This window comes from Lissotriton helveticus, chromosome 12, assembly GCF_964261635.1.
Source record: "Lissotriton helveticus chromosome 12, aLisHel1.1, whole genome shotgun sequence".
In the NCBI taxonomy this organism is placed as follows: domain Eukaryota; kingdom Metazoa; phylum Chordata; class Amphibia; order Caudata; family Salamandridae; genus Lissotriton; species Lissotriton helveticus.
In genome coordinates, this window is record NC_136073.1 from 480658174 (window position 1) to 480683250 (window position 25077).

Below are 25077 nucleotides of genomic sequence, written 5' to 3' on the forward strand. Positions count from 1 at the left end.
TGATTTTACAATCACTAATCTCCACGAGGAGTGTTTTTTGGGCTTAAAAAACCTCCTCACGAAACCTTCGAAGTCTGTTAACGCTAGAGTGTACAAAAAATGGTACAATAAGAGCTGCAGAGATGCTCACAGCAACCTAATAGCTGCTGTTAAGGCCCGGAATACAGACGATATCAGGACAGCCAGGCAGTGCTATAAGCGTACCCTTTGGGCTGCCAAGCGGGACTGGGATGACTCTTACTGGCTCGATCTCCTCAGAGCCTGTGAATCCCCCAACCTAATTGAATTTTGGTTGATTGTAAGGAGGGGAAGGGATTCGGTTGCCCAGAATCCCGAAAATCATGTCTCAGCCCAATCTTGGGTGGAATTTTTTACGGCACAATTCGACGACCCAAATATAGCAGAGGATCGAATGACAGCTATCATGCCATCGTGTCCCCTCCCACAAATAGGAGACAGACTCATATTCTTGGAATCTGATACTGTGCATGCCCTTGAGTCTGTTCAGTCAGGTAAAGCTCCTGGCCTAGATGCTATTCCTGCTGACCTTTTTAAGCTTAATCCTGACCTTTGGATTCCCTATATTACGTTACTGGCAAATAATATAGCTGCAGGGGCTGAGATTCCCATCTCATGGAAGGGGGCAGAAATTCTGCCAGTATATAAGAAAGGTGACCGCTCCCTTCCAAACAATTATCGGCCCAATAGTTTGATCGATTCGATCCAGAAAATTGTGTCGAGAATGATCTTAGCAAGAATTCAGGGTTGGATCGATTCAAATAACATACTCTCCCCCATGCAGGCAGGATTTAGGTTCGGTACCAGCACTATTGATCAGGTCTTCCGGTTCACACTACTTTTTTGGAAGGTGGTTCTTTTGGGCGGCGGTGTGTTATACGCCGCATTTGTCGACCTTAAGTCGGCTTTTGATTTAGTCCCAAGGAAGAAGTTATGGGAGGCTCTTAGACAAATGGGCCTTCCACCAGAGCTTTTGAGCCTAGTCCAGCGATTACACGAGGACAATTATGCTCAGGTAAGGTGGGGTAGCCAGGGGCAGGTGACTAAAAGCTTCCCTGTACAACGTGGGGTACGCCAAGGTTGTGTCCTGGCCCCCACTCTGTTCCTCCTGTTTATTAATCAGGTGGCCCTATATTTTATCAATACACAGTCTGATGCACCAACGCTGGGAGGTCGGAGGTACCCCATGCTAATCTTCGCAGACGATACCCTCCTCCTTTCCAAAACTAGAGCCGGGCTTCAGGTAGCCCTGAATAGATTTTCTGAGTTTTGCAAAATAAACGACTTGCAAATAAATGTAGATAAAACCAAATTTATGGTTTTTTGCAAGAAAACCCCCCCTAAGTGTTTTGTCTCCCTAAACGGCGTTCAAATTGAGCAGGTTAAGGTCATGACTTACCTTGGTGTGACTCTAGATCACCAACTCAATTGGAACCCCCAATTGGAGACGTCTAAACTCAAATTTAATAGGTTGGCTGGATGTCTGGTCCGTGAACAAAAAAACTCCCTAACAAAGTGTATTACCCCTGCCCTAAAGATCTACGAGGCTAAGGTTATCTCTGCAACCCTTTACGGAGCTGAAGTCTGGGGTCACAAGGATCTCTCATGCTTGGCCACTGCGCAGAATAGGTTCCTACGGAACCTGGTAGGTCTTCCGCAGTCCGCTCCCATAAAACCCTTGTTATTAGATCTTGGCTGCAGACCAATCAACGAGATGGCCCAGTTTCGCCTTGTGGCATTCTGGCGTCGTCTCTGGACCACCCCTGAGCTTGGTCTGTTCACCCGAGAATTAGAGGAGGTAAAACTATGGTGGGGTGCGTATAAAATACCCTGGCTTAGGGAAGTTAAAAATGTTTTATATATGATGGGCCTTCCAGAGCTTTGGTCCAACCCGGGGGGATCAATTTTTCCATCAAAACTTGAGTTTAAAGCGCTCTTCTGGGACTGGAAAAAATCCATTCTTGTAACCCAATCCTTGGACACAAACCTAACTGGTTTATTTTTAGTGCATAAGGTTATTCCCTCCCTGGAGCAGTATTGGGATTTGATTTCCAAGGTGTTAGATCGCAAACTATACCATCAGTTCCGCATTGGCACCTTGCCTGTCAATTCCTTTACAGCAAAATGGGACACGAAGACAGGAAATAAATGTCACTGGTGTCCCGAACGGGAAGAAAGTGTTGGCCACCTCTTCTTCGGCTGTCCCGTTTATCGAGCGCCCAGAAGTAAGTGGCTAAAACCTATATGTTTATCCCTGAATTGTGGTGGTCACCGAGACGCACTTACCAAACTTCGAGTTATTAGATCTGAAACAGTAGTGGTCTGTGTTGCTAAATTTTTGGGATGGGCCTGGCTGATCCGAACTAAGAAACTGGGTATTTCCTTGTGTTGATTGATCTACCCAGATGTATATACCGTTCTGTAGCTGAATATGGTTATTAGTAGTATTAATTTATGTGCATATTGTATTGTATCTTATTGTCCTAAGGAATAACTAGTGGATTTGTTTTTAATTGACTGATTGTTTTTTAAACATTGTGTATGATTGTATATTGTCTTTTATGAATTTTTTATTCGAAATAAAGACCTATCAACACTAAGCAGTTGTTGTTTTGTTTGCAAAGAAACTGCTTTGAGACCCACCATCAGTTTTAGTTGTGACAGATGTCCAAATGGGTTGCAGAACAAAACCTCAATGAACAAGGAGTTGCAAAAAGTACTGCTTTATTAATATGCAGGAGACAGGATTACGTTTGCAACTCAGTACCCTAGACTGTGGAAGGAGGGAGGGATGGAGGTCTGTAAGGTACCACAGATCTCCATCCCCTCAGTTGCGTTCACAGAAAGCCATTTAAAAAATGTCACTCTTCTTTCCTCCCCCCTTTTGCTCCTTTCGCCTCTTCACCATCCTACCATACACCTTCACCTCCTCTCCCTTTCACTTTGTCCCCTTTACCTTTTCGGATTCATGACTTAGGTCCTATTGTATTTTCATCTATTTATTGCTCCCATCTCCCTTAAGCCTGTCCCCTCATTTGCCTTATTTCTTAATTTCCACTACACTTTCACTAGTGGTCTTTTCTCATATTTCCCTTGTTCTACTTTCCTCACATTTGCACTTTGCTAGCCACTTCAATTCTATCTCTTAGATGACTACTAGAGCCTCATCAGTGTCATCATAATGTCAATGGCAATGAAAATAAAATTAAAAAATCCCACAAATAAAATAAGTACCATATTAATCTAGCACTCTGGACTGAAAAGGTAACTTTAAAAAGAAAGGTTTTAGTCCTGAAAAAGGGAAAGAAAGGGACAAGGTTACACCGGAAAAGGGATGTTTCAGAAAAGCTTGCCAGGAAATGTTATGCCTAGATCTTTATAATCCAAGCAACCCAATTTAAATTGAAACCAAAACATAAGTGGTAACAAATGTAAGGTTCGCCAGCTTGAGGTTGTTCTCTTATGTCTTCTGGTCGTTCACAATTCACGCTGCTGCAGAATTGAAGACACCTAACAAGAGCAATAATGTATTTTCTGAGAGGCCATGTAGCCCTGCATTTTTCCAGCCACATGCAACCGGGCAACACCTGTGACACGGTTCATTACCTAGTGGAATGCAGAATGGTTTTTATAAGTATTAAGAGAAACTGCCAACCCCAAACTGTCTTGGCTATGTAACCCTGGAAATAAAGCGTCTAGCCATGTATGACTTGGCTGGCTTCACATCGCTGGGTGTAATGCAATTGTAGGCAACTCATCCTTTTCGCCTTATCACCCCATTCTTTTTCACTGATACTTATGATTACAGACTCTGAAAGTGACATTTTTTGTTCTAATCAGGCCCAGGGCCAATGCCAGTGGTTGGTCCATTTCCATATAGGGGATGGACTTTACAGTGGAACACAGACCTGGGGCTTGCTATGCCAATGTTCATGGATTTTACAGGTTTTTCCACTTAGATGATGAGGACTTCCAGAGTGTAGGTTAGTTACCCATCACCTTTCACCGTATAGGAAAGTCATCCTTTTTGCCCTGATCACCCTCATTTTTGGGTGATACTGGTGGTACTGACTCTGAAAGCACCCTGGACTCTGCTAACCAGGCCCATGGCCACTGCTCTGTCCTTAAAAGGTATATGGTAATTGGTTTAATTCTAATTGGCCAAGACAGCCTACCTGTAAGTCCCTAATATGTGGTAGGGCATGTAGGCTTAAAGACGCCTTAATGCACTTAAGTGTGCACTGCTGTGTTATCTGGTGTCATTTTAAAGCCACACCTGCCTAGCAGGCTGGTTTTAAAATAATTATATGCCCAAATTCGACTTTGTAATCAAAAGTACTTACAAATTCCCAAACTATCTTTATTCCCAAGGTTTGAATTAGGTGCCCCAAGGGTAAGGTGCATTTTTATAAAAAGCAGGGACAATAAAAAATATGTTTTATATGCCCTGTTAGGGAAAAACAGCCAAAGGCAAATTTCTCCATTGTAGTGCTGCTAGCCCCATAGGCTAAAATAGGAAGGCTGTAAAAACGTATTAAAGTCTAACTTTTGTTTGGAGTTAGCTAGCAATTTGATTCAAAGTATCAAAAGGATGTTTACAATAAATCCAATAATGTGCCCAGCTCAGATGTATTATAACTATTACAGGAAAGTAGTTGTCGAACTTACTATCCTGAAGTTACCGTAGAGATCCCTGTAGCCGCCTTTTCTGATTGGCCAGACTTTGACAGCCTGAGCCAAGCTGCTCCATGAGTAGGTGTGCAGAGGCCTGTGGCTGAACGAAAACAGCCATTTGGTGAGAGGTGATTTGCTTCCTGGAGAAGCCAGGTAGAGGAAGTGGGCTGGGGAGATAAGCTGAACTTCAAAGGCAGGAGAATAGATGTGACAGGACCCAGGCCAGCTCCCACTGCCTTGATCACAGGCCAGACAGGATCATCGCTAATTATATTAGGAGAGGGGCTCTAAGGGGAGTGTAGTGAATCACACTTGTGGGTTGCTTTAGCCAGACACACACTCCAAGGAATTAATTTCTCCACTTTTCATTTTTGGAGAACACTGCATTCATTCTGGGTCATAAATATGCTACAGTTCACTGGAAGTGGTCAGAACAGAGGGAGGCAACTATATACCTGTTGGTTGGGGTGTGTCCCGCTTGCCAGCCCAGAAAGGGGAATAAATATGGGAGATCTGCAGGAGCCCCCTCGGATCCTTGCCTGAAACATTGGAAGAAGAAGGTTTGCCCTGCTGGACCCAAGGACTGAACTATAGAAGGCTTGCATTCAGAAGGACTGAACCTGCTGCACTCTCAATGCTCTGCAAAAGAAGCACTGTGCATGATTCAAGGAAAAGGAATGTAATCCCTGAGCAGCAACAGGTAGAAAGATGCTGGAAGAAGCCACCTGTAACTTCCAAACGGAGGACTACTCTAGCTGACCAGATACAGTTGCATTTTCCTGGACTGACCAGGTGCATTGTGGGAGATTGAGTCCCAGTCCCCAAGGGAAAGTTCAGAGCTTCTGAACCCTTGGCTGCTGGACACTTTTCAACACAACGGAAACCACTTTGAAGAAGTACTGAAAGTTTGAGAACTTTTTGCAAAGTTTTGGTAAAAATCTCCAGAAGAAGATGAGCTGGACGTCGAGAGTCAGGCAGCCTTCGTCGACTCGAGAATCGGCCTGCCCAGGCTGGTTTGTCCTGCTGAAAGCTCTGTAGCTCCTAGTCAAGGACAAAGACCTCCAGAGACCCATCAAGGCATTCCACTGCAGCAGACTGCTGTCGCCGAGTTGAACTTTGGATCCAAGATGACCAAGGACCTGCCGACAAGTCCGTCGATGAGAGAAAAGCTCTAAAAAACAGAATAAGTGTGAAGGTAAATATGGACCAGGACCTAACGCTCAAACTATCCGACCCTGACTCCATAGCAGGTGGCCTATATCTTTGACTTTTTCCTGGTCCACCGCGACCAGATAGTCGCAAGTTGCCCTTTAAGCTTTTTGGTGCTAGAATGCCCATTTTAACTTTAAAAATTCATATCTCCGGTTCCCTACATTGGATCTTTGTCATTGTGGTCTCATTTTAAAGATGAACATATTCTCTTTTATTACAAATTGGTGTTGGAGTTTTATTGTGCTGTGTCTTTTACTTATTTACTATGTTGGTGACATTAAATGTTTTACACACCTTTCTCCCATTAGGCCTGGCTGCTTGTCTGCCAAGCTACTAGGGTTGAGCAAGGATTACTTTATTGAGACTTGACTGGACCTTATTAGATTATCTAATAAAGAGAGATCAAGCAGCCTTCCATCTGATGTAACAAGTAGCTTGAATAACAGATTATAAAGAACCGGGACAGTTCTGACCCAGTGTCCTACCTGTAGAGAAGGATCTTGATTGACCCACCTGAAAGCACTAAGTGCACCCCATGAGGATATATGAAAAACAGTCAACACAAGCCCTACAAAATGATTGCCTCTGCCATGATATGCATTGTACACCTGTGTAACCATAGGAGACTTACAGCAACAAGAGGCATGTGTCCCCTGGATTAGAACCTAAGAGTAGACCATCCAGTACCTGAAGAGCTGCTGTCTGTTTGATGTGTTGCACAAAGAGTACAAAGCAGTGGAACAATGAAGGAAATATTATCAGGAGAAAATGGGAGTCCACTATCTCTAGGAGAGAATGGAGAAGGATGTGTATTGTCTGCGGCCGAGTTGCAGAGGCCATATATGCAAAGGACTGCAGGATAGGGGCCACAAGTATGTGTGTATGTGGTATTTGTATAGATCTCACCTAGCCAAAATACAGAGGAGCATGGGTGTCATTTCAAAGAGGTATGCATATGGCAGGTATCATCTACCACAAATTTCTCTGTGTGGGTCCTCTTTACCTTGCCTGCCTCAGAGATGGTCAAGTTTACCAATAACACTGTAAATGCAGTCAAGAAAATACATCTACAATCGTACTATTTAATTGTCAGTGCCTTTTCCAAATGCCTGATTTTCAGGTACAAGGTTATATTTGTGAAACTCTATTACAGCAGTGAAAAAGCATGTGAATATGTTTGTTAAGTAACCAAACAAATTACTCCTGGCATTTCAAAAGTCTCAATTTTTTAGTGATTTTACCAGTATGAATATTCAAAACTAGTGTAACAGTGCCCCTATGCTGTTAGTGATTAAGAACACCGCTAGAACTGGAAAAGTAATGAAATGTGCCACCTCTATAAAAAGCGCTACTCAACTTTTTGGTTTGTGGTGTCAGTACAGGCTTCAAAATTTCATCACAATGCCCAGAGGTAGCCTAGTCTTGCATACAAGACTGAAATCGCCATGACATCCCTTGAAGTACTAACTTGTATCTTCTACCGTAAAGTGGACAACTGTGGTCTGTGGTGTAACCCACACTTGCTGGCTGATAAATGTAAGAACATCCAGATCAACCTTTATGTAGATACATGCTACAACCAATGTAAGCACTGTCAACTGATATATTTTAGCCTACAGCGGGCCTCATTTAGAGTTTGGTGGAGTGGAAGGTCTGACATAAATTAACAGAGCTCCACCCTGCCAAACATGACTTATCTCATCCTCCGAACTGCCACAGTTCCAATGGCCAGACTCAACTGGCTCTGCTAGGAAAAACCCATGCTCATCTGCCACAGTACTGCCAGATCACAGTGGCAGTAACAGAGGACTGTTCAAAACAGAGCGACCACCACTAATATTTCATGTCTGGCTCCACCATAAGCGGGATGGCAGCCTCAGACAGGGAAAACCACCAATAGTTGTGACAAGCAGTGCAGTGAGACCACTAACTTTGCATCATGGACAATGTTTGTTTTGTTTTTAAATTATTTAATTATTAATTAGTAGTTATTACTTGATACTCATGTCACAGGTGGTAGCCAAAGGAATAACATGGTTAAGTAACATACATTTAGCATATTCACTCCACATACATTAGTGACATTAGGTGTAGACATTAGATCGTGACTGGGCATTGCGGTAGATTGCAAGTGCAACACACTGATTGCCAGTGCAACACGCTGATTGAAAGTTAAACACACAAATTCTGGACTGAAATCTTTGTGACAACAAGGCAGTTGAATATAACAATGCAAGACACTTGAACTTTGAATTTTCTCAACTTTTATTTTTCCATTTAGAATCTAATTATCATGTTAATTTCAAAGAACTTACTATTTGTGTACTATTCAGCATGAAATTCGATATTATAAAGCAAAAAAGGAGGCTGTTTGTCCCCTTCCCTCGATAATACTTTGCTATCCTTAAATGAACAGGCATAATGATCAGCAGAAATACAACCATATTATTGCCCTTTTAAAAATGTTCTATCGAAATTCCAATATATATTACTGTATCAACATTCTAATATTTTGTTTCAATCAAATTCTAATAGTTTGTGCATGCAAATATTGAATGTACAAATGGGATTCAAATAGAGGCCTATGGTTTCCAAAATATTGATTTAATTACTAGTCCACCCAGCCTTATGCTCCTGGTTTGGCGCTCATCTGTTAGTCTTGCTAAATTCCTTTTGCAGTTGTAAAGTGCATTCCTTCCGAAATGCAATATTGCAGAGACACACTACAATTTGTTTTTAAATTAAATGTTACTTATTGGCAGATGATCCAGTGTGTATTGAAATGTAGACTCTTACAAATAGAATGGATTGCTCTTCATTGGTTAAAGAACTGAGCCAAGATGGCACTAGTAAAGGAAATTAAAAGTGCATGCACCTCCATTATAATATGCATTTTATACCCCCCTTACCTTTCTTTCCCCACCCTCTTCCATCCATATTCTTTCCTCCCTTTCCTCATTCCTCATCCTATTCCCTCTCCCATGAGCCTGTTTCCTCAAACACTCACAATGACTTCTAGTGACCTAAGGAAAACATCCCTAATCTTAAAATACAAGAGTAAATTACTTCTAGATACTAGCGTTTTTAAGACAAATTCCATAACCCTCAAATGACTTCTAGGATGAAAACAAAAAGGAGTATATTATATCTGAATATTCCCTAAATTTCTCTGATACATTGGATGTTACTGAAAATTGAGTCCATTGTCAAAATATTTAATAATGAAAGTTGCAGGCATTCCCTGATGGAGGAATGTATGATAAAATGTATATGGTCTCTTCATAGAAACTACGCAGGTATAGCATTTTGGACATGTCCTCCCAAAATGTTGTAAGTTTGCAATAAGACTTTGGAGTACACTGAATCCGGATCAAGCTGTTAGGACACAATTAACACCAAGAACATTGAAGTGAATTAAATTAAATTGCTTGCTTGGAGAAATTTGATTATTTAATGACTATAGCTAATGCAAAGTCAAAGAAATGTACTTTAAAGGCACTAAGCTTAGAAATCTGCTGCATATAAATTTGCCAAAATGTTACTTTTTCATGCTATATGTGGCAGTCGGCAGTTACATTTGTCTATCATATGCTAAATCATGACCCCTTCTTCTCACGCCACGCCCTAAGCTAGTGGTCTGGGTAGTCTTTACAAAGGCTTGTTTGTGTAAAAGTTTCATGCCTGTCATATTTAGCAAGTAATGGTTCATAGTTGAGAAAGGTACAAGCAAATGCTATCCATTAAAAGTCCTTACCTATGTTTTTCTTAATGACAAAATATAACTAATATATATATATATGTATATGTATATATATATAATTGGAATCTACATACATATATGGTTACTTTTATATGTATAAATTGCCAAACATACAAACTGTGTACAAATTTAGAGCATCAACACTTCTAACTTCTGAAAAATATTTGAATGAGATGCAAAAAGTTGAAATTAAGGCAGCTGCTGACACAGCTGTTTCATTTCTGTATAATTCATTTTTCTATTAAGGAACCATATGCTGCTAAAGTAATGATAAGAAAGATGTAACCACTGAAAAAAACACCAAGATTAATTTTTATAATCCTGTCAGATTACAAAAATAAACTAGGCAGATGTAATGTTGACAAGATGAACCTTGTGTTTGTGCAAACATTTTTTTGTGAGAGCCAGTGCTGACATGCTGAAATTATGTGGGAACCTTTCTGTATTGCAGACCTTGGAGACGATGCAGGAAGACCGTTAGGAGTCCAGCAGCCTGCTTTGTTACGGGATAGAAACCTGGGTACTGCCATGAAAGACTGCCCCTACTGCGGGAAAACTTTTAGGACTTCACACCACTTAAAGGTTCACTTGAGGATACACACAGGTGAGCACTTGGCACATCGCAGGGCACTGAAGACACATAGACAGGAGCTGTAGGCATAAAACCTTTGAAGTCAATGTGTTGTATTCCTTCTTTCATTCCAAATTTCCTCATTACATCCCTTGTTATCTCACTTTGACTCTACCCTCTTTCCATTTTTCATTACTTGCTTTCTTTCCTACCTTCTATCTTTCCTTCTTCCAGTCACCCTTCATTCATTCCATCCAATTTCTGTAAAGAGAATTAGGAACATGGGGCCAGATGAGCTAAGCCAATGTGTGTTTGCAGTCCTTCTGATTCACAAAATTGGACGGTCACCAAATGCCTTTTTGGTATTTACAAACCCCATTTTTGCTATTTCGTAAAGTTTACAAAATTACAAAATGGGTTTAGAAATGAATACTAAAATGCAAGTTTGAAGGAGTGTATATAGGCCACTTCTTTCAAATTGTGATTTGGGGCACGATGTAGTAATGATTTGGCGCTGCAATTCGTAACAATCCAATGAAATGTTAACAAAACCTCAAAGGAGTTAGTACCTCAGTGATAAAAGGAAGGGCTCCCTTTTCAGACCCCATCCCCTTTGTAATTGTTGAAAAAAGTTTAGTGGATAATACACAGTGGTCCATGGGACTATTGTAAGCTTTCAAACAAACTTTTTTTTTTTACTTTGCTTTCTAAACACAGCCCTGTTTCCTTTAATGAGGAGGGGCTGAATTATAAAAACACATTAATTTCTTTAGAGCAGATCACAGATATATTGGTATGCTGTCTCTAGAAGGCCAGAGATGGCCTCCAATCAGAGTGCATCACAATATGTCACCTACCTATTAATATTCATGAGGAAGGCTGGGGTGTGACCCTATCTGAATGGGAATTTTGGCAACGGACCTATAAGTCGATATGCAACCACTTTTTGTGAATCAATTCTTAGTACATCTGGCCCTTCTTCTCGTTTTCTAAAAAATCCTTACAGTGATAGTTATTTTCATATGACTTTATATTGATTGTTCAATGTATAGCCAATGGTGCACTTTCTTTTAAATTAGGAAGAACACTGACATAAATTAAGTTGTTGTTGTCACTTGATGTCCATAGGGCTTAAACATTTGTATCATCATATTTCCTTGGAATTACAAGATTTTTCCACAATTACCCTATAGAATGTGTGCATCTCTGAAATGCACATTTAGCATTTACATCTTTTTAAGCTACATGCAGCTTTGGAAATTTGTAGAGCTGCCTGATATACAGAAAAAATGCACTAGTAACTATAAATATTAGTGTAAATACACTAATATTTATAGTTACTAGTGCAGCCTCTTCCAGAACATACAAGAGATGCACTTACTCATTCGATAATGACTATCACCATCGTAACTCAGCATTGCTGCATTTATATCTTTATGTGAGAAACCAAGAGTCATCAGCCAGCTAAAGTGCATATGGAAATTTGTGTGTTGAAACCATGTCCTCTCTAGGGTCTACCATGCAGAAAATCATAGTCGATTTGTTTTTCACTCCTCCGTTCCACTTTAAAAAAAGAGATGTTCTAGCGTGAATGCTTTATTCACAATTCTGTTGTATCCTGAAATTGAGAGGTCAGTGGTATTTGTTTTAATTGGGGTTGCTAGTAGGACTTATACACATAGGGTACACCAAGTACTTGTGCCTTACTCTATAGCAAAGAATATTAAAGAATGTGTGCTTGAATTAAAAAGGTTATCTAGAATTAGCGTGCAGTATTGCCCGTTTGTAGTAGACTCTTCAAGCAATCGTGTTTCACTCAAGATGGATATCTAGAAAAATCTTGTGATACAAGCAAGTTTTGCATGATAAGAAATTCTCCATTTTTCCAATTCCATTGAGAACATCTTTCCTGATGAGATTATACATTACCTGAAAGATGGTGAGCTCCTTGCTCCATGTATAAACCAACAAGTTACCTTTAGTGTTATAGAGTAGGGTCTCTGAGATTTGAAGATATGGCTGACTGTGACCCATATTGATACAGTTCAAACTGATTTATAATTGGCAGAATATGCTATGTCATGATATAATAACCCTTTGAACTGTATCAAGTTGGCTAAACTTACTATTGAATTACAATACATCTATCAAGCTGGAAACTCTTTAAGGTGCTTCAAGAACAGGTGCTGTTTTGTGAATTAACACATGCAACAGTTTGCATGAGTTTGAATGCATTAGCGCTTGAAAGTCAGGCCGCTTGCCTTTGCCTGTCTTGTTTTATAAGCCTTACAGAGCCTGAATAACGAGCCACCTAACTAAACATCTATGTTTAACATAGATACATTCAGAAGGAAATAAACGGCTAAAACAGAGTCCTAGTAGCCCTCTGGCAATTTGTGCTCAAATACCCTTTCCTGCTTAAAAGTCCTCCAACCCCCTTCTGTCTATAAACTTGCTGACTCATGTAACAGTTGCAGCTCTATTTCACAGGACAATAAATCTGCCAGTTCACTGGCTCGGAGATGGGCAACAACTGCCACCTAGTCATGGACCCGTCCAATAAAATGCTTATTTCATTCGGGCTTTAGGAAATGATGTACTAAATTAGAGAATTACCGGATGATTAGATGAAGAGTCGAGACTTAAAATTCAAAAAGTGTTTTAAAATGTTTTTGAACTGTTATAACAATTTGGCGTATTAGGCTGGCTCACACAATTCATTCGAATCCTTACATTAATTCCTTTCTGCATGCATTGGTATAGCATTTTAAGTTGGCAATTATACATTTTCACTGTTATTCACTATGTTATTTGCTCATAATCTATACTAGTTATTGAAGAATGTGATTTTATGTACATTTATCAATTGGTGTTTGCACCGTAGTGTAGGTGGGAGGGAAACCTTCTAGGTTGAAAGACTAACAGGAGACCTTATTAATGATGCCAGATCTGTTACTGCAAAGTTACACAAAGAGATACCATGCCCTTTTAAATAGAAGGAGAAATAAACCTGCCATGTGTAGTAGTGGGAGAAGGAAGCCCACAGCCTTCATGACTTTTGACCCGGTGGGGATTAGTTGAAGGTAGACATTATTTGTCCTTATAACTAAACATTCACAAAGAATAGTGTTACTTTGCCTTCCAGTTCAAACGAAAATTGTCACTACTCCCTGAACTATAAAACATACATTCTGTTTAAAGGGTATTTGTTTTCTCTTTCCATGTCCACAAGTTACAAATCATTTGCCCTCACTCACAATTATCTAAATCTGTTCCACCCACTTGCATGCTGTGTGTGTGAACTTGAAGCTTCACTTACCTGATTGATGACTGGTTATCACATATTTATATTGCACATACAGACCCACAAAACCTTATCGGTCTGAGAAATAAATGCAAGCATATATTGAAAAAAGAGGTAACATAACCCAAACAATGGTCATATAAAGACTCATACACATGTCCCCAAAATTCCAATACCAGGCATAATATCCAAATATATTGCCATACCTATGGTGCTTTCAATAATTCTATGGTGCGCTGTGTACTTTTGAAATTGTCACTGGTTTTGAATGCTGTTCGGCCATGTTGGTTAGATTGCTACACAGGTACTTTTTGTCAAAAGAAAAATAAATAAAGCAATATTGCTAAAGCATATTGTGCACAATGCAGCTTTCTCTACTAATATATTGTCTTCATATGGAACTGTGTTAGAGGTTATGCAGAGGATTATGATTTCCTTTGACCAAAATTGTTTACATTACTGGAAGAAAATGCATTGAGTAGTTCACACATACAACCGTAACATTTTCAAACCATTTGCTATTATTGTAAGATATGGAGATTGGTGGTTTTTGGGTGGAACTTTGAGTCTCAACTTTAAAGAAATATGACCTCAGCAATATAATGAAATATACACATCACAGAGATATTTATTTTTGTTGCCTTAAGTATTCAGTCAATCAAAAAATAGAGTTCACATGACACTCACTCACCAAGCTCCAATGCATGTCATCTTGCTTTTGTATTATTTATGTGGAATCTATCAATATAAATATGATCAATAAAGCATAGGATGAACTGGGGCCTGATGTAGGGCTAGCAGATGGGTTACTTCATCACACATGTGAAGGATATCCCATCTGCCTTATTGGAAGTGCCATAGGATGTAATGCACTTGTGATTAGGTAAGCTGGATATCAGTCCCATTTGTGATGTGGGACCTGTTTGGCAAACTCTAAATCAGGTCCTTAATTTACAGATCTCATATGCTACAAATCAAGGGAAGTCAAAGAATTGCTTTAGTGTACAGTAGCGAAAATAGATCCAAAAAGAATTGCCCTTCGAATATTTGAATGGAGGAATACTGTTGGAACCTAATGTTGTCAGGTCACCTAGGGTAGCCTGGCCTAGGGTAAGACAATATCTAAGTGAGGCACATGTGTAAAGATTGCGTACAACCCAGCAGTAACATCAAACAATTCCACTCAAAAATGACGCTACACCAATCTTTGTGTAAAAATACGAGCTGGTTTATAAAAATACTCTTTGTTCACTTGTCTATTATTTACCTCTAGTTAGCACAGTTCAGTACAAAACATTCCAACAGTGAAATTAATAATTTCTTCAGAATTGCCAAGATATTTCACCATTCCACTTTCCAGCTTTATAACACATCACATTGGTTTCCAGGGAGCAGTGTCTGCACTCCACTAAACTTAACTAAATTGACTCCTCTGATAAAGGTTATCACATTTACCCCCTTCCCACCTTTGTCACCAAGAAGAATTGGCTAGCCCTTCTCACTCCACCTATTCTGTATTAGCTCTTCTCTAGAACTATCTCAAAGGGGGTGGGGGGGTTATTCATCAAAGGTAAACAGTCAGCATTTAATATTAGTTCTAATATACTTTTTGTAAGAATCGTAACAGGCTTTGCCCCGTGTTAGTCTAATCCTTGTGTGGCTGACCAGAAGTCTCTGCTCCTCCGTAAGGAAAACTATGGCCTCCAACTTCCCCCTCTCATTCTCTCCTTACTTCCTTTGTATTGGGCCCACCAGGCCTGTGTCTCCGTTCGTCAGGGGAGGAAGGAACCAGTCTTTCCAGGCACTTGACACGGCCCTCGTCCCTCCTCTCCCGCTCAAGACCGCTCCTCCTTGTTGGAGCTTATGCAGGGAGAAAGGGCACACAAGCGGAGAAGAGCTGAAGCTCGCCTCCCGCCCGCTTCCTCGGGGATCACCCTTTAGACTGTCTTCGATGTTTCCCCCGCGGAGGCACTACCGCGCATGTCCGGGGGACTAGCGGACCAGGTACAGCGCCTGCTCCGCCCGCCTGACGCTGGCAGTGGCTCTACCACGGGCCTGCTCGATCCTAGGCCCCTCCTGTCAGCAAGGACTGAATCTGCTTGGGGCATGCGCAATGGCGCCCGGCTTCTGCACCGCCAGCCCCCTTTTTCCTCAGGAAAGTGGCGCTGCCACAACTACGCTGTTGATGCCCCAGGGGTCCCACTCACGGCGGAATCAGCGAACACAACGTAGCCACCAGAACCCCGACACACCTCCCCTCTTTCTCGCGAGTGGAGAGGGTGATTCACCGGCTGCACGATCAGTCACCGGTAAGGGGGCCTCAGTGTCACGAGGGCAGTAGCCTGCTTCAGCACCCAAGGGAAGGGGTTTAGAGATTAATTCTCTCACGTTTGAGTCCCCAACCTCTATCCTCATCAGGAACCCACTAACCCTCCCTTCTGGACAGGAGCTGGTGAAAGGGGGGCACTCAGTTCCGTTCTCACAGCAGGGATCGCCGCAGCTCCACAGTTAACTGGAATTAACCCCTTCACCTATCTTGAGGCAACTCTCTCTCTGTCCAGGGTCAGCAGGACGGGACTAACACGGTTAGGTCAACAGGAATGGGGGGTGGTGATCCCAGTCAGGAGGCAACCCCCGTGAAGCAGTCCACCCTGTGAGGACCCTACCCCTTCCAGACCTCAGCCTTTACTCTAGCTGTTCCTCTCTGTCAAGACAAAATGGCTGTCCAGCATTCCGCCTTATATAGGCTGACCCTCAGAGGTCCAGAAGGGACCAGAAGGTTCTGGAATGCCCTACTCTATCCTATGGGACAAATCCCAGGTGTGACAGTTGTGTCAGTTGAAAACCACCATTTTGTAAACCTGGGTGAATTCCTGTCAGGAAAGGCACCTAGGCCTGAGATGAAAAATTAGGAGGGCAAAAGAGCACCTATCCCCCAGGCCAACACCATAAAAACCTAGTGGACATAAAAAAAAACACAAAGGCATGAGGGGCGAAAAGGGGACAAAATAAATAATAAATTGGAGGAACTACGCAAAAGGCCAGACAGGTCTAACACGCGTCCCCCCCAGCTGAAAGTGGGGAGAACTACCCAACCCCTTGGGAGTCCTCATCACTAAGGCGGAAATACCTAGAGAGACCGTCTGCATTGGCGTGGTCCACTCCAGGCCGATGTTCCACCCGGAAGTCCATTCCCTATAGGGAGATGGACCATCTCAGCAACTTGGGATTCTCCCCCTTCATCTGCATCAGCCAACGAAGGGGTCGGTGGTCAGTCTGAACCAGGAAGTGCGAGCCAAACAGGTATGTCCGCAGCTTCTTCAGAGCCCACACCACCGCGAAAGCTTCCCTCTCAATGGCACTCCACTTCTGTTCCCAGGGAAGCAGTCTCCTGGAGAGGAAAACTACAGGCTGATCCAGGCCCTCTTCATTCAGTTGCGATAACACTGCCCCAATGCCATGTTCTGATGCATCTGTCTGGACAATGAACTCCTTGGAGAAGTCTGGGGCCCTCAGGACCGGTGCTGCACACATTGCCTGCTTCAGTTTTTCAAAGGCCTGCTGACAAGCCTCTGTCCAAACTACCCGTCGAGGTTGTTTCTTTGAGGTGAGCTCTGTGAGAGGCGCTACAATAGTGCCATACCCCTTCACAAAGCGACGGTAGTAGCCTGTGAGGCCCAGGAAAGCTCGGACCTCAGTCTGCGTCTTGGGGGGTTCCCAGGCCATGATTGCCTCAATCTTTGCCTGCAGGGGCTGCACTGTCCCCCTACCCACCAAGTGTCCAAGGTACACAACCGACCCCTGCCCAATCTGACATTTGCTGGCCTTGATTGTCAATCCAGCTTGTTTCAGGGCCTGGAGAACTGCTTGCAAATGTTGCAAATGGTCCTTCCAACTGCTACTGAAGACAGCAATGTCATCCAGATAAGCAGCGGAGAAACCCTCCATTCCGGAGAGGACCTGATTCACCAGCCGCTGAAAAGAGGCAGGGGAATTTTTGAGCCCATAGGGCATCACACAAAATTGGAAGTGTCCCTCAGGTGTGGAGAAGTCTGACCTTTTCTTTGCTCCATCTGTCAGGGAGATCTGCCAGTACCCTGAAGTGAGGTCAAAGGTACTTAGATATTGGGCAGCTCCCAGCCGGTCAATTAATTCATCCGCCCTAGGGATCGGATGAGCATCAGTTTTTGTAACTGAGTTCAGTCCCCGGTAATCCACACAGAACCTCAGTTCTGGAGTGGTGCCTGGTGGAGCGGCTTTTGGCACTAGAACCACCGGACTGGACCAGGGGCTGTTGGAAGGTTCTATAACTCCTAGCTCCAGCATCTTGGCAACCTCACCATGGATGCTAGCCTTCACCTTGTCGGACAGCCGGTAGGTCTTTGACTTCACTGGTGGGCTGTCCCCTGTGTCCACATCATGGGTACACAGATGAGTCCTTCCCGGGACAAGGGTGAACAGCGTAGAATACTGCTCCAGTATCTGGTGACAGTCCTCCCGCTGTTCAGGAGTTAGGGTTGGAGAGAGAATCACTCCCTCCACTGACCCATCCTTTTCTTGAGACGAGAACAAGTCTGGGAGAGTTTCGCTTTCCGCTTCCTCTTCCCCATCAGTCACCATCATTAAGATGACTTCGGGCCTCTCATGGTGGGGTTTGAGTCGGTTGGCATGAAGCACCCGTAGGGGCTGTCGTGGGGTCTTAAGGTCCACCAGGTATGTGGCCTTACCCTTCTTCTCCAACACCTCAAAGGGGCCTGTCTAGCGATCCTGGAGGGCACTTAGCTCTCCAGGCTCCATCACCCACACTGTCTGGCCAGGCTCCAATTCCACCTGGTGAGCGTTGTGGTCATACCACTCCTTCATTACTGCCTGGCTGGCCTCCAAGTTGTCAGAAGCTTGCTTCCACAACTTCGCCATTTGGCTCCTGAAGGCCAGCATGTAGCTTACCACATCCTGGGGGGGTTTCCTGGGAGACTTTTCCCATCCATCCTTCACCAGGCTGAGAGGACCGCGTACAGGGTGTCCATACAGAAGTTTAAAGGGGCTGAAGCCCACTCCCTTCTGTGGCACTTCCCTGTAGGAAAATAGCAAACAGGGTAGGAGGACGTCCCATTTCCTCCGCAGGCTTTCAGGCAGACTTCTGATCATGCCCTTCAAGGTCTTGTTGAACCTCTCCACCAGTCCATTTGACTGGGGGTGATAAGGAGTGGTGAACCGGTAGGTCACTCCACACTCCTTCCACATTGCCCGCAAATACGCTGACATAAAGTTGGTCCCCCTGTCAGACACAACTTCTTTGGGGAAACACACTCGGGTAAAGATCCCCATTAGAGCCTTAGCCACCACAGGTGCAGTGACAGTCCTCAGAGGAAATGCCTCTGGGTACCGTGTGGCATGATCCACCTGAACCAGGATAAACCTGTGACCAGCTGTTGTTGGTGGATCCAATGGCCCTACAATGTCGATGCCCACCCTTTCAAAGGGGGTGCTAACGACTGGAAGTGGTTCCAGGGGAGCTTTCAGCTTCACCCCTGTTTTCCCACTGGCCTGGCAGGATACACATGTCCGACAGTAGGTGTTGGACGCCACTTTCATCTGAGGCCAGTAAAAGTGGGGGACAAGCCGAGCAAAGGTCTTGTCCTGACCTAAGCGTCCTGCCAAGGGTATTGCATGAGCCAATTCCAGCAGAAAGGCTCGGTACCATTGCGGGACTACCAAGGCCCTTGATGAACCAGGTAAGGGTACCTTGGGTTCACTGTAGAGGAGTCCATCCTCCCAGTAAATGTGGTAGTGTCCCGCAACGTCCCCTGCTGCCTGGGCTTCAGCCTGTCGCCTCAGTCCCTCAAGGGTAGGGCACTCCTTCTGGCCCTTACAGAACTCCTCTCTGGTAGGCCCTCCCTCTACATGCCACTCAGCAGGGATGGGCAGGTCCTCCAGAGAAACTACTTCCCCCTCCACGGACTCCTGGTCCACCACCGCAGGCGGCCGATCTGTCACATGGGGTGTGGAAGCCGAAGCAGGCTTCTCCTGTCTTCGGGTCTGTCCCTTTTTGGCAGCGGGTTGGGCCATTGTTCCAGGCTCCAACCCAGGCGAACTCCCTCTCCGGGCAGTCGCAGACCTTGTGCTTACACAGGCCCAGTCAGGTGTACCCAGCATCGCAGAATGCGTCCGGTATTCCACCTCTCTCCAAGCATTGTGCTCCATATCATTCCCCAGCAGACAATCAACTGGCACGGCAGGGCTTACGGCAACTCGAAGTGAACCTGCAACCCCTTCCCACTCAAAGGGAACCTCAGCCACGGGATGGTGGCCCATTCTGCCGTCAGCCATCGCGGCGGGGTGGAGTACATTGGGAACCACCTGCTCTGGAGACACCAGTTGACTTCTCACCATAGTCATACTGGCTCCTGTATCTCTCAGAGCCTCCCCTCTCTGGCCATTGATGGTGATCCATTGGCCATACTTAGCAGTATTTGGGGGCACCTGGATCTTAGGAACCATCTCCCGTTCTCCCAGGGACACTTAGGTGACACCCGCCCACTCACCCCCCTTATCTAAGGGCAACTCCTCCTCAAGCGCTACACTAGCTACTCCCGGGGCTTTTCCTCCGGTGGGAGGGGGTGGTCTCTTTGGGCATCTGACATCTCCCTTATAATGTCCAACACCACCACATTCGAAACAGTGGACAACCCTTGGCTGCTGGCTTTGGCCAGGATGAGGGTTTCTGGGCGGGTTAGCCTTAGGGGTGAAACCTGTTCCCTTTCCCTGGAAACTGTTTTGGGGACCTTTAGAGAACTCCCACTTTTTATCTCCCCCCTCCTTCTTCTGAGGGGCGCCCTGTCTGGCCTTTTGGGAATCCCCTCCAGTCCCCTTTAAGGACACCCGGGTACTCGCCCAGATGTCCACCTCCTCTGCAAGCTTCCGGGGGTTAGTCAGCTTGCTGTCCACCAGGTATTGGCGCAGTTTGGGAAAACATTTCTCGAGTAGATGCTCTTTCAAAAAAGATCATACAACCCCTCATAATCCTTCACCTCACTGCCCTGTACCCAGCCCTCCAATGCCTTCCTTGCATAATCTAGAAAGTCCACCCAGTTCTGGGTGCTTAACTTGTGGCTCCCCCTGAACTTCTGGCGATACCTTTCTGGGGTTAGCCCAAACTTCCTGATCAGTGCTAGCTTCATGGTGGGGTAGTTGGTCTGCTCCTCCGGTTCCAAGGCTAACAAGGTATCCCGACCAGTAGGAGGCATATACTTATACAACCCACCCCCCCAGTGTTTCTCCTGGATCCCATGGGCTCTTAAGGAGACCTCAAAGGCAGCCAGCCACTTGGCTATGTCATCCCCCTGACTATAGCTGGCAATTATATCCTTAGGCAGGTAGGGTCTGGACTCCCTGGTTGGTTCTCTGGTTTCGCTGCCACCATTTGGAGAGTTGGCGAGTCCTAACTGTAGAGCCTTGAGTTCTAGCTCTTTTAGTCTAAGCTCATGAGCCATCCTCTGTTCCTCCTTCCCCTGTTCTAACCTGGCCAACTCCCACTTCAGCTTCCTTTTTTCCCTCCTGTCTGTGAGCTCCGCTTTGGTCAAGCTTCCCCCGGAGACACTACTGCCACTCCTAGAGGAGGTCATTGGTTCGGGGAGCAGGTTTCCCACCTCTGGATGGAACAATCCCTCTACCCCTATGACCGTGCCCCGGTCTGTCTCCTCATCCTCCTCCTTCTCTTCTCTGCGCGCTTCTACCCAAGCCCTCAAACTGGTCTGGAGTTCCCCCTTCTTGGCACCACGCTTAAAGAACACTCCCATTTGTTGACAGAAGTCTTTTAGCTGGGCCACTGAATAAGTGTCCAGTTTTTCCAGTGCAAATTCCATTTTGCTAAAGGCAATTCAAAGTCAAGCACACAAAAAGGATAGAGTTGCAAGGGCAACCTGAAGCTACCTCCACCCCACCACCAGGAATAAATTTGGAAAAAGCAAAAGTAAAAATTAGGAAGGCCGTCAGGAGAAAACTCCAGGTGTAGGTTAGTGGATTACACTTAGTTACTTCAGAGTAGTCGCAACCACAGTCACCATCCCACCGCTAGACACCAATATGTTGGAACCTAATGTTGTCAGGTCACCTAGGGTAGCCTGGCCTAGGGTAAGACAATCTCTAAGTGAGGCACATGTGTAAAGATTGCGTACAACCCAGCAGTAACATCAAACAATTCCACTCAAAAATGACGCTACACCAATCTTTGTTTAAAAATACGAGCTGGTTTATAAAAATACTCTTTGTTCACTTGTCTATTATTTACCTCTAGTTAGCACAGTTCAATACAAAACATTCCAACAGTGAAATTAATAATTTCTTCAGAATTGCCAAGATATTTCACCATTCCACTTTCCAGCTTTATAACACATCACATTGGTTTCCAGGGAGCAGTGTCTGCACTCCTCTAAACTTAACTAACTTGACTCCTCTGATGAAGGTTATCACATTTACCCCCTTCCCACCTTTGTCACCAAGAAGAATTGGCTAGCCCTTCTCACTCCACCTATTCTGTGTAAGCTCTGATGGAGCGAGATAGAAAACAAAATTTTGTTTAAACTCGCAAAGTCACATTTCCATAACATGAATAAAAATATTAATGATTTGTGATATGTCGTGCTAATACAACTTAGATTAAACTTTACACGTGGGGGGACTAACATGTGTGCTCATAAACGTGCATATTTGTTGCATCTTTTTGTTCGTGCTAAATAATAAAATAATTTATTGTTTTCGTTTTTGTCATTACTAACTGCTGCAAACTTAAATTAAGCATGTGCTTGTTTTGCTTTTCCTTATCTGTGTGATGTCATTTCTACTATTCTAGGTGCATATGGGTCTCATAGATAAACGGAGACTGGTAAATATAAACGCTGCTTTATTTGTTTGCAATGACTAGGTAACATTTTGATTAATCGAGTGGGTTAATTAATTAGTAAAACATGGGGTGGATACAGAATCTACATTATTTCTTACATTAATACTTTTCTTGTGTTTGTTTTATACTAGAAAACATAAGTTGCCTGCTTTTGGGCCTAGCTAATTGAGCCGCACAATAAGAGCTGATCCATAATTCTGCAGAAAGTCACGAGACGCCCATTCTGAATTAAAACGTTTATTGAAGCTGCATTCACAAAGCAAAGACTGATGAGCTGACATCATTCTGTCGGACATGACCAAGGTCGAAAGTGAACTTTTTGTCAGTCCTTAACTTGGCATCCGCGGAAGTCGTGCTGAAAGACTATGGAAGCTGCGAGGATGACTTAATACAAAGTTGCAATCGCAGGAAGCCTCTGGCTTCACGTGGAAGAGACAATGGTCTTTGTAAGACATGATTTTGTGGAACTTTTTAAGAAACGGGTGACATGTCACTTGTCACTCTCAGCCAATGGGACGTCGAGTAATTCTGAAAACTTTCCTTTGCTAGTTTAGTTAGCGTAGAAAGGTATAAAAAGTCATGCCCTTAGGGTTGGGCTGGCTGCTGCTTTCTGACTTTCCGATGAGGGTGATGTGCTGCTGGACTTTGCGTGGAGCACGTAAGAATCCTCAAAAATCTTTACTTTAATTTCTGTCTATTTAGCTCAGTTAGGGAAATAGGTTTTAGAAATGCTAAACTTTATATAATTTCTTTAAACTGATTCAATTGCTTAAATTATATTTTTCTTAATTTCCTTACCATCATGCTTGCTTTATTGCATATAAATTTCATTTATAAAACTTACAACATATATACCATAATTTAGAAAATAAAATCTTACTTTTGACAAACAAGCTGGTCTTGATTATTTAGAAGTATAGGTTACCTTTAGCTAGATCACGTCGCCTATAGTGGTCGTTTAAATGGTTGGGTTTTATTCTAATGACAATATTCTTTCTGTAAATGTATAAATATGTATATAGTGTGTAGATAATGTGTATATAGATTTATTCTGACCACCTGATTCAGTAGGCCCAAAATATATCAGGTTTATAAATGGGTCCATATTTAGTATAGAATTTTGTTTATAGGTTATGAAGTTGGGTAGCGTAGTTTATGATATATTTTCTATAGCCCGCTGGATCAATTCTCTGGTAGCAGAAATTGATGGTTGCTAAGGGGTAACCAAGGTAACATGTTGGTTGCTAAGGATTGCGTCATGGTATGCAAATAGGATCAATGTTTTAACACTTGTTAAGTTCGTTTTTCGTGCCTATCTGTAAGCTATACCGGTATAGATTGTGTGGCGAGAAATTAGTCACGCAAGCCATCTGTTCAGTTTGTAGTGATATCGCCGAGTATCACAAGAGGTATCGCCGTGTACCATAGTGTTGTCGCCGAGCAGCACAGTTTTAGGGCTAGGTCTGAATCTTGTATAGTGAGGATTTTCTAAGAAATTAGAGCAGCATGAGAATAGGGACAAAGCGCCTTCCATAAAACTCACTGTAATGAGAGTATTAGTTATATCCGAGCTTGAGTGAAGGGTAAAATTAACGTCGGTACATGATTATCTATAAACAGGTTAGAGTCCTGTACGGGTACATGTTTCATATCTATAACCAGGTGAGAGCCCTGTACGGATAACGTCGTTATTTTACTAACGGTGCATGATTTCTATAAACAGGTGAGAGTCCTGTACGGATTTCATGTGTGTTTGAATTTAGGGAAATTTTCCGTGTAAAAGTGTGAGTTTGAATTGTATTTTATGTTCAAGTGGAACTCTTAGAACTTTCACTTCGCGGTGGGTTCAGAGCAAAGCGAGTTCATAATTATACGTGTTAGAAGGGTGGGGTAAGGTTACTCTACTGACAATTGAATATTATCCTTAGTGTGAATAGCGCCGTCTATTCCGAAGTGTGGATACTTGAATGTATGTAAACTATCCTAATTAGTGAAACGAACAGATGTTGTCTTTATAAGTCATTGTTAAGAATTAATTTACACTGAAAAGTGTTCTTAAAATGGCGCTGTGAAAAGATTTTGTGAAGGAGGGGTAAGCGCCAGGAGTGAGAAGCGAGAAACCGCAGCTGCTGTGTACGTCACAGAGCCGCGCTGGGATTGGGTGACCTACGTCACAAACTGTATTCTGATTGGCTCTTGAGTCTCTGACGGCCTGTGAGCAGATTGGTTGTTGGGAAATTCTCCAAATTTATTGGTTGAGCAGGAAACTGACGTAGCTCAACTGCCATTGGTTTGTTGGTGTGTTTCGCGCACGGATTGGTTGTTTTGCGGAACATCCCGGAAATATTTTACGAACGATTTTGTGAATTAAATTTAACTTTTGAAAATGAGTTATCATTTTAAACATGTTGAGAAAAAGACAACATTATTTCAGAAATTTAAGAATTTATTTTCACCCGACAAGAAAATCGAAACGCGAGGTGGTAAACTACTTCATAAGTATAAAACACCTGCAGCGTACATGGAAGGTGAATACGGATATCATACTGTCTTATGGTTCGACAGTTGGAAACGCTATACTAAAAACGATGGTGTTTTGGCTTGGCCTGATGATGGTTCATTTAATGTAAGGGTTT

At 43.3% G+C, this 25077-nt stretch overlaps 1 protein-coding gene across 6 annotated transcripts in view; it reads left to right on the forward strand.

Moving 5' to 3' along the window:
- Window positions 1–25077, forward strand: part of ZNF536 (zinc finger protein 536) — a 1021749-nt gene that overhangs the window by 559625 nt on the left and 437047 nt on the right. For 5 of the 6 annotated variants that reach the window (XM_078671206.1, XM_078671207.1, XM_078671209.1 and 2 more), the window contains exon 4: window positions 10116–10268. The exons of the other annotated variant lie outside the window; for it this stretch is intronic. In XM_078671206.1, coding sequence (XP_078527332.1) covers window positions 10116–10268 — 153 coding nt within the window. The remainder of the gene's footprint in view (window positions 1–10115; window positions 10269–25077) is intronic. 6 annotated transcript variants of the gene reach the window in all.